The 15,333-nt window shown below is 32.2% G+C and overlaps 1 protein-coding gene and 1 long non-coding RNA gene across 6 annotated transcripts; one reads left to right on the top strand and one right to left on the bottom strand.

Annotated features, from left to right (window-relative positions):
- Window positions 1-235: 235 nt before the first annotated feature.
- LOC146996564 (uncharacterized) lies at window positions 236-9,773 on the bottom strand. 2 transcript variants are annotated; one of them, XR_015042225.1, is made up of 2 exons: window positions 9,490-9,773; window positions 236-587 (listed from the first exon to the last, which is right to left on the bottom strand). It is a non-coding gene; the product is annotated as an uncharacterized LOC146996564 (long non-coding RNA). The 2 variants fall into 2 exon arrangements; XR_015042226.1 differs by lacking the exon at window positions 9,490-9,773 and adding an exon at window positions 8,529-8,659.
- On the top strand, window positions 8,687-13,959 carry LOC146996563 (beta-1,4-mannosyl-glycoprotein 4-beta-N-acetylglucosaminyltransferase-like). 4 transcript variants are annotated; one of them, XM_085820991.1, is made up of 2 exons: window positions 8,687-8,821; window positions 12,538-13,959. In XM_085820991.1, exon 2 carries the CDS (start codon window positions 12,559-12,561, stop codon window positions 13,858-13,860), a length of 1,302 nt encoding a protein of 433 aa, XP_085677117.1. In that variant the 5' UTR covers window positions 8,687-8,821; window positions 12,538-12,558; the 3' UTR covers window positions 13,861-13,959. The 4 variants fall into 4 exon arrangements, with proteins under 4 accessions (XP_085677117.1, XP_085677116.1, XP_085677115.1 ...); XM_085820990.1 differs by lacking the exon at window positions 8,687-8,821 and adding an exon at window positions 9,785-10,207; XM_085820989.1 differs by lacking the exon at window positions 8,687-8,821 and adding an exon at window positions 9,785-10,253.
- Window positions 13,960-15,333: the final 1,374 nt, after the last annotated feature.

The following is a 15,333-nucleotide window of genomic DNA, read 5'->3' as shown; positions in this document are numbered from 1 at the left end:
GCCAATTTATATTTAAATGATAATTTTTACAAATTCTTGCATCACAACTCTAGTTAACAGAAGATGTTTCTAACACCTTGTCAAAGCTTAATCTTCAGCATGTAGCTTATTTTCCAACCTACTTTCAGGCTGAATTATTTGTAAAATTAATTACTTGAAATTACTTGTTAACAAAGATGGTCGCTAAAAATATTTCTGACTGTTGTAATTTATAATGCAACGAGTTCATGTGATGTATAATATAATTCATTTATAATTTTTTCAGCAGTATTGAAATTAATAGCAGATACTGATAATGATATACAGGGTGTCAGAAAAGTCTTTCCTTGATTACATAAGTTGATAACTGAGGCTAGAAGTAAGATACAAATATGAAACTGGTGTCTAATTGTTTACAAACTATCAAAGTTTTTTTCACACATCAGTAAACTTCCACATGAGCAACCTTGGTAGCACGTAGCACATCTAGGCAATATTCAATTTCCGTCCACACATTAGCCAACATCACTGGAGGGATCGATTCAACGACTGTGGTTAACATGGCTTCTTGGGCACTGCACCTCATCCACTACTTACGTACTGCGAACCTAAAACAGGAAAAAAACTTTGATAGTTTGTAAACAATTCGACACAAGTTTCATATTTGTATCTTACTTCTAGCCCGAGTTATCAATTTATATAATCAGAGAAAGACTTTTCGGACACCCTGTACATTTAGATTACAATGATTTAGATTGCCATTGCCTTCTTCACTCATGCTTTTATGCTACATTCCTGATATTTCATAATGGCATACAGGTAAGTTTAACTCATTCACCAAACATGTAAATCTCTAATTCAGCCCACTTTTGTTCTTACGTGTGCTGTATCTTCAATTTTCTTTAATATATTGTTCAGCCTAATTTCAAAAGGTCTTGTGGAAAAGTCACTAAACATTGGTAGTTCGACCCGAGTTTCTAGTCCCAGTGATCCCCCAAGCTCTTTCTTTTTTTTTTTTTTGTACTTATTTACTGTATAAAAATATTGCAAAAATTTTCACCTTTACCTTAGCATATCTTTTTACAAATCCCTCTAATAAGAAAAAATAAGGAAAAAAATTAATGAACTCAGTTTCGGTGATTGATACCTCGGTGCAAATTTTATGTAACATTTTCCCAAAAGCATAGAGTTTATATGGATATCAATAAATTAAGGATTATTTCTCAATCTAATTTTCTTAACATGTTTATTCCAGAATTTTCTTTTCACAATGTAGCGCTTAACTTTATGAGTTTTCTATAATCATTCAATTTCTCTAGCCATGGCAACTTTGCATACCTTCTGACAAGAAGTTATATTTTTAACCACTGTGTTTTAATTCCTGTTGACTATTAGTACATTATTCACTTGTTTCACAAGTGCAACTTTTATTTTATACGCAAATCTACGTAAAATAGGATTAAAACTTCAGTTATACGGAGCTCCTGATCGATTGCTTGTTTTAGATTGGATGAAATTAAGCTTAATGTTACTGTTAATTAGCTTTTTATTAATTTAATTGTATGTTTCTAACTAATTATATGTTCAGGTATTTCCAAGTATATTACACAAACTTTTGCATCCTAATTTTTAGTTTTTGGTTAAAAAAATAAGCTTTTATTTATTGAGAGGCCTGATTGATTATATTAATTTGCAGTACTGTTTATCTAATTCTTTTCTTCTAGATAAATTTTAGAAAAACTTCTTAGCGTAATATTTTAAATTTATTTACAATTTATACGTCAGTGATCCAAATGCATAGTAATGTTGTTATAATAGATTTCATGCTAAGCTTTTTATTTTAAATTTAACTATTAATTTCTGCAAACATTTACACAATTGCTTTAATTAATGAAAACTATTTTCTAGCACACTGTAACACACTTTGATATGGAATAATTTTTTTGCACTCTATTAAATTTTCCAGTCTAGTTCAGACATCTTGACTATTATTGATGCAATTTATTAAAAATATAATTTGTATGCTTTATAATTATTTAATTTATGATATTATTATCATAAATGAAAGATGTTTGTAATGCTAATATGTATGTTTACCAATACCTTTTATTTTCTTTGTTAGCTCTTGCATTTATTACTGTTATTCAAGTAATTAGCCTGCTTGTTAGCTAATCCTTCTTTACAAAAAATGAACCGGCTTATCAAGAATTAATCAAATTTGTGTTAACCAAAGCGACTTTCTTATGATTGTGTTGTGGTGTCATGCTTATCCATTACTAATGCTAAATCAAACTGTTTGGTGACAATGTATATGTGTTCATTTTATTACAAGCTCTATAAATCTCTCATTTATAAATATTATTACAAATTTCTCATTTACTAGATTTTTCCAGGGAAAAATTTTTCTAAAATTTTAAAATATTTTATTTGCTTGAACTGGGGTCGAGCTGTTACTGCAATTAAAAGTAAATTAATTTTGAGAATTCAAAGGTAATTTAATTGTCATTCAAAAATAATAAGGAATACAGTATAAGCATAACATAAAAATTATAGTGTCTGAATGTAGTACAGTGAAAGCTCAACTGTTCAGAAAGCTTGGGAAATGCCAAATTCTGTGCATGTAAAAATTCTTGATGATTCGGCATATAAAATTTGCAATTCACAATAGAAAAGCCAAGTGAATGGAAGAAAAAATTTCCAGTCTAAAATTATAGAGTTCATTTTATTTGCTAACAACTTATATGTTAAACACCTACATATGCAGGTGGTTATCAAATTAACGGAAACACCTGTGACTAAAAGCAACAATTAAGTATGCATTTCGTAAGCAATAAAATATAATCCTAGTTACCAGTGCTTTTTAATATAAGAATAATAGAATTAATATAATAATCATAGTAGTATGAGGTAGCTTTACTGAAGTTGTATACATCTTGAATTTTCATCAGAAGTGTAAAATGCCAGACCTCACAGAGTTTCAAAGAGGCTAAATTATAGGAGCCTGATTAGCTGGAACAAATGTGACTGAAACATCCGAGCTATTAGGTATTTCTAGAGGTACAGTGTCTAAAGTCATGACTGCATACACATAGCATGGCAAGACAAGCTCGGCAAAGCACAAAAGAAGATGAAGGAGAAGCTGAGTGAAAGAGACCAACGAGTATTGAAGCGGAGTGTAATGTCTAAAAAAGAAAACAGCTGTGGCCAAAGTGACTGTAGAACTCAATCAGCATCTGTATTCTCCAGTGTCAATAATTACAGTTAGGAGGCACCTTAATAAACAGAATATTTACGGCAGAGCAGCAATTCCCAAGCCACTTGTCACACATGTTAATGATAGACATCATCTACAGTGGTGCCACAATCACAAAACGTGGACGATTGATAAATGAAAGCCAGTTATATGGCCAGATGAATCATTTTTCACACTTTTCCATACAACAGGATGGGTGCATGTTTGGACCAAGGGACCAAGGCGATGGCTTCCGGAGTACCTTTGCAAATAATTGCAATTACCTCCACAACTTTGTTAAGAATGACTGAATAATTAAGACAAAGCATGGCTAGAGTAAAAGGAATGAGAACCGTTAAGGGTTTAAAGGTACAAGGGATGAATAAGAAGTCCACACAAAGGGACGAAAACTTCTTTCAGCTTTCAACTTCGCCTAGGTAGGGGTCAAAGACCTCCCGCCGCAGCAAATTTAAAAGAGAAAGAGGTAGTTGAGGCGTGCGTAAATGGAATCGAAACAGGTTGAAAGAGCATGGGACAGGAAACGAATCCTTCAAGCCCCGGGAAAGGTTCTCGTGGCAAATCGAAGAGCCACGATGTTCGCTAATGCCTTGGTATGGTCGGCGGGGGGAAGAGGGGTTGAGCTACCTAAAGAACTGGTATTGAGAGGAGAAATAAGAGCGCAAGGAGAAGTTGAGGGGAACGAAGTCAACTGATTCTGCAGGGAGCGATAAGCGAAGTTCTTTCAAAGTGCTTAAGGGGACGGTGGACTTGAAAAATTAGTTTTTTTTAGTTTTTGTGCTTTCAAGAAGAAATTTTACACATATATGTATTATAACATCAGTTTATAAAATATATGTTCAAACTTTCAATTTACTTTAAATTAAAAAAATTTTAAACAAATCATTAATTATTTTAATTAAAGATTTAAAATGCTCCTTGCACGCTAATTTTCAATATTTTTTCCTAATTTTTCCTTTTAGTTATAAAGGCTTAACAAAAGTTTTTGTGTATCCGTTATTGAATATGATGGATCAGAAATTTTTAAAAAGAATTTTTTTGAACTTAAACCCGGTTTTCGGAAAAATGTCACCTTTTGTTAACCATTATCACAAGTTTAAACTTCTTAATAACCTCATATCCAAAAATGCATACATAGATCTACTGTAACATATAACAAGATAGTTTCTTCCAAATATCATTCATTTTTAACAAAAAAAAAAAAAAAAAAATGAGACACATGGAGCATTTTCAAGACATACAAACTGCGGAAAAATTTGTTTTGAGAAAACCGAATTTAAAGTTTTTCTTCAAACTTACCTTTAATACATGGTCATGAGAAAGAACAAATTAACTTTAGATATGAATAGATAACATTTTCGTATCATTTAACTATTTTTAATATCATAATATTAAATATGAGAAAAATAAACATATCGCAAATTGGTATGTGATTCAAAATTAGAGGTAGAAACAATTTATGCATTATATCCAATGAAACCTTTAAAATTCACTCGCATCATATGTTTTACTTTCATTTGTTACATTTACATTATCTTTTAATGCTTTACAATATTTTTCACTATTTCTGTTTTTATCCAAGCAGGTAAACTTCTCTTTTTGCTTTGGTTCAAGCGACGTTGACAACGCTTTTTTGTAACGAGTAGGGAAAACGAGTTTGTTTCCTCCTGTTTACAAGTCAGTTCATTAATAGTTGTCAATACTGTCATTTCTAGATATATAAATTATAACATCAGTAAAAAACTGTTGAAATACATTTTTTTTAATATTTTCTCTTAAATTTAAAGGGCAATATTTAAGTCTTACAGATTTTAAATGCTTGTAACTTCTTTAAAAATTGGAATATTTTAACTCGGTTTTTTGCATACGATGCAGTTATGTATATGGAATATTATGAAAAAAAAATTCAATATTTTGGTTGACTTTTAGTTATTTTAAAGTCCACCGTCCCTGTAAGGCTGAAGAGAGAACTTCTTTCTAACAAGGACTTAACTTTTTAGATAAAAAGAGTTACTGATAAGTTTTAAAGTTAGACTTTAAGCTGGAATAAGTTAATTTAAGGTAAAAATATTAAATAATAAATTAGATAAGTTAAGTATTTAAGATTAAATTTTTTGAATAAGATAAAAGTTAAGATTACAAGTTAAGATTATTTCCCCATGTAAAAAACAAGTCTGGACCGTGTTTTGTGAAAAGGAGACGTCTTGGCAAATGGAGGAGCAAAATAATGTTAGCAGCATGGATATACGATGCCAGTTGAACAAGGCCGGATTAGGTCCTGCGCGTGAGTAGAAATAATTAAGGATCGCCGGGTTTGGCCCGTAAAGTGCTAGTGAAATTTAATTCAGAGAGAATTCCTAGTCAAGTAAACACCTCCGCTTAAGCTTTGTAGGGAAGATATTAAATGTTCTATCAAGAACACTCCTAGGTCGCTTAGCAGAGCTCGGTTCTGCTGGTTCATTTGCGGGAAGTGAATGCACTCAATCTGTGATATAATCTATTGAAAAACTTGGCCGAATTTTGCTGAAAAAAGGCATCAAGGGGTAAAATTTGGAGATTGTTATGTAGCACCTCATTACGGACGAAATAATGAGCATTAGTGAGGATACTAAGCATGATGCTCTGGAATACTTGAATTTTCTTTAGATGACTGTTAGCTGCTGTGGACCAGACAACGGCTGCGTACGTCAGGATAGGAAGGATGGTGTTTTTTGTAGAGGAGAATCTTATTGCTGAGAGAGAGAGGTTGCTGGTTCTGTTGATAAGTGACATTAGCTGGTTCCGAGAGTTTCTTGCTTTAGAGATGGCATAGTTGATGTGTGTATTCCAGAGCAGCTTCGCATCTAGATGTACTCCAAGATATATGAATCCACTCAGGGTACGTTTTCATCAAACAACCTGAGTGGTTGGAGTTGACTTCCTCTTTCTGGAAAAGAAAACTGTGCTGGCACTTTTGGCGACATTAATTTTGATTTTCCAGGTAATAAGCCAGGACTCCAAGTCTGACAAATACTGTTGGAGGTGATTGAGAGTGAGATGCAGTGTTGAGTGCTGTGAAATGATGGCTGTGTCGTCTGCATAAAGTGCTAGGTTGACACTAGGTGATTGTGGTATGTCATTTACATACAAATTGAAGAGAAAAGGACTAATTAGCCCTCCCTGTGGTACGCCGGCCCGGATAGGACGAGGAGAAAAGACAGAAAATTTAACCTTAACAGAAAAGGAACGATTATTGAGGTAAGAGTGCATTAAGTGCACAAAATTTGCCGAAATTCCAAGTCGCATGTAGCTTGAATAAAATTCCGATATGCCAACACCTGTCGAAAGCCTTTACTACGTCTAAATAAACGATAGCTGTGGGCTTTCCACTGCGAGATCCTGTGTGAATGATTTCAACTACCCTCAGTAGCTGGATCTGAGTTGAGTGTTTAGCACGAAAACCGAATTGTTGAGAAATAATAATATTTCGTCTTTGGCAGAAATCATTCAGGAATCTAAGCAGTATAGCTTCGTAGATTTTACTAAGTGAAGACAGGAGGCTGATCGGTCTATAATTTTGAGGGACCTTTGAGTCCATTCCTGGTTTTAGTATAGGAATGACACAAGCATTCTTCCAGCTGTCAGGAAAATATTTTAACCTTAGCATAGAAGTAATCAAAACTGCTAGGTAAAATATGAATTTGACTGGTAAATTTTTAATCATGCGATTAGAAATCCTATCCACGCCAGGAGCTTTTCCAGGTTTGAGATTTCTGATAATAACAGAAATTTCTGACATTGCTATAGTAATGGGTTCCTCAGAGTGAGTATCTGAGGAGAGAAACTCTTCAACTTGGTGTTGGACTTCATGCGTATGCTCAGCACAGGTATCGAACATGAGTTCGGTGTTAGGTGAAAATTGAGTTTGGAGGCTGTCCGCTATGCGTTCAGCCTTCTCGGTGTCTGTTAATGCCATCCGGTCATTGACCGTGCCCATTAGGGGGGGGGAATGTCGTGTTTAGCTTTGCGTAGCTGAGTGCTAGCTTTCCAAAGGCTATTGTTTGAAGTCTTTATTTATTAGATTATTTGAGTATTTTTCGTCTACGTATTTCTTAATATCAGACTTGATCTCATTCTGGAGTCTTCGCAGTTGACCTCGAAAGCTTTCAAGATGTGTATTCTGCCAATCTCTGCGAAGACGGTTTTTGTTTTTAATTTTCTCTTTAATGAAGTCAGGTAATTTGTGATGATTATACCTGAATTTAGGTTTGGAAGCAGCTGTAAATGCACTTCCTAGGGTTTGGTTGAGCCTGTTAATGGCTAAATCAACGTCCTGATTATCGTTAATGTTGATAGGGGGAAAATACCATTTTCCAAAACAAACCGAATGTTGTTCCAATTTGTGGAGACTTGCATCAGTAAATTTTGATTGATTTTGGTTGTTTTAAGGGTGAGGTGAACCGGATAATGGTCAGAGGACTATTCCGGGATCACTTCGATCGAGTAATCTACTGGAATATTTTTGAAAAGAGCCAAATGTATAATTGAAGGAGCACCTATACCCCCAGGAAACTGAAAGTGGGTAGGTGTGTTCGGCGCAATAGTTTGGATATGGGCGTCCTGAGCCCAAATTTGAAGTTTATTGCCATAGTTGTTGGCAGTGACACAATCCTAACTTCTATGACGGGCATTTAAATCTCTTGCGATAATCAGGTTATTAGAAGCACCACTGAGTTTTCTGAGATCAGAGATAAATGCAGGTTCCTGTCTTGGAGGTATATAACAGGACGCTACTACTATGGGGGGGCAATTTGGAATATGAATTTGAATAATAGTCGCTTCTAGAGCCTCCAGTGGTGGCGTGGGAATTCTAGAATGTTTTAGAGAGCGTTTTACATAAATGCTAGTACTGCCACTAGCACGAACAGTGTCACTGATGCAGTTCGCTCTATCATTGCGGTAGCAGTAATAATTCGCGATGTTCGCACTAAGTCCCTCAACCAGATGTGTCTCCTGAATGAGGAAGAGGTCCATGTGATGCTCATTAATAAAATCCCGGACTTTGTGAATCTTCTTGATTCCGTTGGCATACCAAAAGGAGATCAGAAGGCGGTCATCACTTGCATGTTTGGAGAAAACCTGCACAAGTGTATAATCGTGATTGTTTACTTCCAGCTGTTTAGTATGGAGGTGGATCCGTCATGGTATGCACAACTGTGTCGTGGTTTTCTGCTGGCCCAATAGTAATACTGCAAGAAAGGATCACTGGGGAGAAGTATAGAGAAGTTTTAGTTAACCAGGTCCATGCTATGATACAAACTTTTTTTTTCCTGCAGGAGATGGAATTTTTCAGGATGATAATGCTCCTATTCATGCAGCGAGATTTGTCCGATCATGGTTTGATGAACATGAGGATGAAGTAAAACACCTGTCATGGTCTGCACAGTCCCCTGACCTCAAAATAATGGAACTGCTGTGGTCTGTTTTAGATTGCTCGATCTAGAATTGATATCCTCCACCAGCATCTCTCCCATAACTTTTACAGTATCTCCGCGAAGAATGGTGCAATATTCCTCTGAACACTGTTGAGCACTTGTATGATTCGATTCCCAGGTAAATCCAAAATGTATTACTGTAGAAGTCCAGAAATCCACAAAGCTTGGGACCAGAGGTTGTGCGGATTTCAGGACAGAAAAGATAAATCATAATATTCAGACTAAAAGCGCAAAATAAATAAGGCATATTAGATACATTTAATTAAATTATTATATACATTATTGAAACAACTTTTTATATGCGTTAAATTATTATTACATATATAAATTGATTATATTATATATACACAGCATCGAGGTTTGCCGATTTCGCCTCATGCAAAGATTTCCGGTTTTGGATTCCAGTGTTAGAATCACTGTTGCTGTAAAATTTCAACAGCTTTTCTTTATTTTTCTGTATATCATACACAATCGTATCGCAATTCCATACGATTCTGCTATAAATTGCACCTATCTCCATCTTTTGCAGAATTTGCACTTTTTGCATTACCGTCAATGCAACTTGTTTATGTTTTTCAACGTTGCAAGCAGTAAAATCATGAGTGTCTTTCTTATCTGTAATTGTTAAAAAGGGCTGAAACTTAAAATATTCTTAATTTATCTACAAAATATCCGGATAAAAAAAGGCAGCACTAAATAATCTCGTGAAATAACAAAGCTTAGAAAATACAACAACATGAATCATGAACTCGAAAGAAAAGTTGAGCGAGTTGTCTGCTTTCTTACCTCGATGCAGATTAGAGAAAAAACTTTTATGATGATGTCAATAATTTGGTATTTCCGTTATGACTCATTATTATTCGGTAATTATGACGTCATTATTCGGCATGTATGTTTTCTCTACTCCGTGCTGTTCCATTGAAGACAAGCCCTAAATTGAGATTTTTTAAATGCATTTAAAAAACAAACAAATAGCAGTTAATTTTTTTTTTTTTTTTTTTATTATTTAAAAGGACTTGTTGAGAATTAATCGGGTTTACATAAATACAAAGCATTATGTCACACTTACCCATTATTGGTCCTAAATCGCACTCTTTGGCAACAGTTTTTATTTGATTCAAAGTCTAGTCTCATTCCTATTTTAGCAGTACTACAAATCTCTCAGGTGCTGAATTTTATGCAAAAAAAAAGAGAGAGAAATAATAAATTTGATAATATTCCGGCAACTTGAGCTTTCTATTTGGTTGAATGCTCGATAGTCTGGCTTTTACTTTATATTATGAAGAAAATTTAAATTAGATGTAGTTCCTTCAGACAGTTTGTTCAATGATCATTTATGAGTTCAAGTGCATTACTTATAAGTAATGCAAAGCTTGAAAAAAATTAAGTATTTTAGAAAAGGCTGTAGCTGTAGATTAAATCATTTAAGATTTTTATATGATTTTAATGAAGTGTTTTTGAAAACTTCAATTAGACGTCTCATTGGTGCAAAATTTGCTGTTATGTAAGTCTTCCATATTTAAATTAATTCAAGAAAATACTGGTAACAGGTAATTTTCCCTTAACAATTTTAAATATCAATGGACAAATTTAGATAATCATGTTCAATCTAAGAAATACTTGAAATTTTTGTTTTTTGTCTCCATTATGCAAGCTTGTTTCAAATTGATGACTAAATAAAAGATTATGCAGCATGTTCTAATGACAAAAAGGTTTCAGTGTTTTAAAAAAAAATTCCATGAAATTTGCACTTTCATTTTATGTAGCTGCAGTAGTGGAATGATATACCTAAACTTACTGGCAGAAATATTATGTGTTTAGCTTCCTTAAAGGAAAAGTTTTTCAAAGATGGGGCTGTCCTTCACTTTGTCATAAAATTTTATATGTTCAATTCCAAGTGTGCTAAAAATATTTTTTATCCTTTTTTTTTAAATATTTTCCTTTAAATAAGAATTTCATGCACATGTTCTCTTAATAAGCAAGTTTATATAACCTGTTGATTTATGTGCTGCATTCAAACAGTTATTTACAATGCAAAATGATTCTTTTATTTTCCGTGCCTCTTTTTCAACTTTGCTTATATATACAGTACAAAGCCCGTAATCCGGACTCGTCGGGACCTTTGGCGATTCCAAATTAGGGTTTTTTTCCGAATTATAGATCATCAATTTAAATCTGGTAAGATGGCATGCAGAAATTATACAATTAAAAATATGAAAGCATAATTTATGAAATAAAGAGTAATTATGATCAATTTGAAACAAGCTTGCATAATGGAGACAAAAATAAAGAGCAATTATGGCTATCAAATTTTACATAAAAAAAAGCTTAATATATATTTGTTTACTTTATTAAACATTTCTTTCAACACGTGCATGCGTAAAGCATACATTACGCATAGTCAAAATTAGAAAATTGCAACTAGAAAACTATTTGATGTGTATTTGTGATATTTATAATGACCAGGAAATTGATTTAAATCATATCAAAGATGGAGTACATCGAAATGAAATACTACATTTAGTAAGGAATTATAAGCCGAATAAAATAAAAACTTCTGGTCTGAAGGTGAGGATAGTGCTGACAGATCAACTTCCAGTTCATTGCGCCGCCGCAGAGAAGCATGAAATTGATAAACAGATTTCAGAATGGTTAGAGAAACAAATCATTAAGCCAAGCTGTTCTGATTACGCAAGTAATATCGTGCTAAGTAGAAAAAAATGCGGTTCATTTAGACTATGTCTGGACTTTAACGACACTTAAAACCTGGTGAATTCCTTTCCGAATATTTAATTGCCATGCGTGAAATAGCCAGTCACGCTTCTGTTGATGATTAATCAATTCTTGATTATGTAATCAATGGGATACGAGATCAGAGTAGTAACAAAATTATTTTGTATGGGTCTAAAACTATTTCTGAATTCAAAGAGAAATTAAAAATTTATGAGAAAAATCCGCGTTCCAGATACGAAGAATTCAAGTACTAAAACACAAAGTAAAGCACACACTATACCTAATAAGAGTACAAAACGAAGGTGTTATGACTGTTGAAGTATAGGGCGCATAATGTATGCGCATTCTTGCTGCGCATGCGTAAAGCATACAAAAAAAAGTTTGCGGCTTTGAGGTCCGGATTATAGATGATTCCAGATTATGGACTTTGTACTGTATATATTAGGTAAATAAATATGATTCTGCCTTTTTTTCCAGTAAATAAAAGAGATTTATTTTCAGAATGAAAGGAGGATTTAATTCAAAGTATTTTCCATCAGAAGCTGCACTATTAGCCCATCTGTCAGGTAATGGACAGATTCTATGAAGAAACAAATACTGGTAACAGTATTTCTACTTGTTTTGAAACAATGCGGTCATCAAGCTAATTTTTATTTTCCTCATAAGTACCAAACCAGAAGGTTTGCTCTGTATGGATCAAAACAAATTATAATATGAAAGAGCAACATTTGGTGAATACAGCTGGTAGAGCAACACATCCTTAGTACACTTTGAAAAATAATATAAATTTTCTAAGGTTAAAATACACGAAAAGTTAATTATAAATACCTTCATTTTAAGAATAAAGGGATTTTTACTCTCTCAGCACAGTTGTAGTATTTGCTTTTTTTAATTTAGCATGTTTTTATAATCTCTTAGGGTCTCAGAATGTAAAAAATTACTTTTAATGGCTTCAAAACGTAGAACTTAGAGTTTCTCTAAAATTATTAGTTTTATTGATATAGTAAAATTGTTTTTATTGCATAATCTTCGCAATTTTTTGTTTTTTTTTCCCTGCTTCTGTTTTTTTGTCTCATGCTAAAAGAATGTTGTTTCTCTTAGGAAAGTGAAGAGACCTGTGCAATGCATTTTCCATCTTTAACAAGACATGGGAAAAAAATTTTCATAATCTTAGTAGCTGTTAATATTGTTATTTGGATTATTTATTACAGAAGTAATAATTCATCTCATTTTGAGTTTCATTCAAAACAAGATACAGTGAAAAAACTTCATTCATCACTACGTAATGTTTCTCTATTCCATATTCCTCTGCTTAATGTTAAAGATATGGCATCTCTTTATATTGATGTTAATACGAACATTTGGTGTTTTCTTGAAGGCAGTGATGTAACTGAATCAAGGAAACTTAAAAACTGCATTTGTATTAAAGAGTGGTATGGCTTAGATTGTGGAATCCCAGCATCAGTGTGGAAGTCTAGTTTTTTGCAAGAAGGAAAAAATGCTGGTATTGAAATAAGACGAAGAAAAAATCCTCGACGTATTATCATCTCCTTAGTGGTTGAAGATTTATTTGATCTTTTAGATATTAATATTCAGAATCTTTTCTCAGTGGTAGATTTGTTTTTATTGATAGAAGAAGTGGACCGTAATCCATCATTATTAACTATGCTTGAAGAAGGATTTCTTGCTGAATTACAAAGTAAAATAATGCCTTTTAAACTAAATAAGACTGTAAAGTACAGTAATAAACATGAATGGGTCATGTCAATGCTAAGTGAACTATGGTCTTTTGGTTGGAAGAGATTAGCAGATTTCCGTCCAGATGATATAATTTTGTTTACCCATGTATCATCACTTATATCAAAAGAAGTGTTGTTATTTTTGAAGCTTTATGATGGTTACCCTGAACCATTCTATTTCAAGCTAAGGCCATTAGTATTTACCTTTTGGAAGCAAATTAAAAATAAAGTAAGTCTAAAATTAGTGCCTTTCAAGCCATTTGGTTCTACATTTCAGTTCATTGCTTCATTATGTGATTACAAAGTGATGAAATTATTCACAAATAAATGTATTCAAGATGTACATCAAAAAGCATTATTCGAAAAAAATCATTGGGCAGTTCAAGATTGGATTATAGGAGATGAATATTCATTTAGTGGTTGGCAGTGTAATTTGTGTTGCAGAGGTGATTGTTTACAAAATAAAATTAAAACAGAAGAGTGGGTTTTAAAAAATATTACTGCTTCATTGACATTCAGTCATAAATTGCCAAATATGTCAGTGATTGAAACAATATTAGGAACTAAAAACTCTTCATTTATTAGAGACTTTAATATAATTCCTAAATCTGATCCTTTTTATGCCCCAAAAATTGTTTTTGAAAAAGGTAATAAATATTCTTACCTTATAGATCAAATTTATTAATGTTGTTTACAAAGTGTTCAGATTCTTTTGTTAAAAAAGTTTAGTTTATACTTTTGCATTTATTTGTGTTTGAATAAAAAGTATTTATCAAGCTTAAAAGGAGTAATTTTTAAGCCTAACACAATTCATTTAAACAGTACACTGTAAATTAAATTAAATGTTACACAATAAATGAAATTATTCTCTGCTTCTCTAATTGCTGTTGTCTTTATCCTACTTTTAACTGTATGTGTGTAATTTTAAAAGTTAATTATTGCTGCAAACTAATATACAATATCATTTAAATTCTGAGAGCATATGTAAATCAAGTGCAAGTATCAAAATCCATGAACAAATATATAATTCCAAAAATTTATTTATCCTGTTATTCACTTATGTATTTTTATAAATTTTTTAGGATTAAATCTATCCTATTATTCATTTATGCATTTTTATAATTTTTTAGGATTAATAATCTATCCTATTATTCACTTATGCATTTTTATAATTTTTAGGACTAATAATCTATCCCATTATTCACTTATGCAATTTTATAATTTTTTTAGGATTAATAAATTTTTGGAATTATATATATTTATTCATGGATTTTGATACTTGCACTTGATTTACATATGCTCTCAGAATTTAAATGATATTGTAGATTAGTTCGCAGCAATAATTTATCGTTTATTTGTTTGCATTAAATTTCACTTAAATTTAATTAACTTTAAATTTGCTTTTTACGAATAGAGAATGTTTGTTAAATTCAAATATATATGTACAGGGTATGCTTTAAATTAGTATTATATAATTTTCAAACTTTTTTACGGGGGGAAATTTAAATAAATAAGAGCATAAATAAAACAATATATTTAACACATGTAATAATAGAAATAAATTATAAAACACGAATATAGATCAAATTGAAACAAAAAGCTGGAAAAGTTGCAGACAGGGTGCAAAAAGCGTATGGTATTTGAACTCACGACCTCCAAAAGTAAACACTATTACTGTCAGCTTTCCCACTAAGCTAGCATCACACGGTAATCATATGCATATTTTGGCTTATATACATAATCAAGTAAATCAATTCTTAAAACTAAATTTTTTGGTCCTATTTCAGTGTGCTATTGTCTGAAAAATTCCCAAGAATTTGTTCTTCAGCTTCTAGTACATTTTTTACAAAAAACATTATCTTTTAAAGTGGCATTCCGATTGAAGTTAAACAGGCTGCTAAAAATATATTTCATGTGCTTACAAATATATGTTAGTCAAAAAGATATATTTATAAAGGGAAATACAAATTTAACATACTCTTTAATGCAGTGGAATATTTAAAAGGCTATCAAATTTAATTTATAATTAACGTTTTTAGTTTTTACCTGTTTCAAAAGAAAAAAATAAATCTTTTAATCATATCTAATTTGCTACAGCAGTTTGATATAGTCAGACATTCATTTTCATTAAAGGTAAATGAGTATGCAGAACTAGGAA

The sequence above is a fragment of the Stegodyphus dumicola genome, chromosome 7 (genome assembly GCF_044657685.1).
Source record: "Stegodyphus dumicola isolate Sdum_Otavi_A_Nest chromosome 7, ASM4465768v1".
NCBI lineage: Eukaryota > Metazoa > Arthropoda > Arachnida > Araneae > Eresidae > Stegodyphus > Stegodyphus dumicola.
Note: the sequence above shows the minus strand (reverse complement) of the source record. Positions and strands in the feature narration are given on the sequence as shown.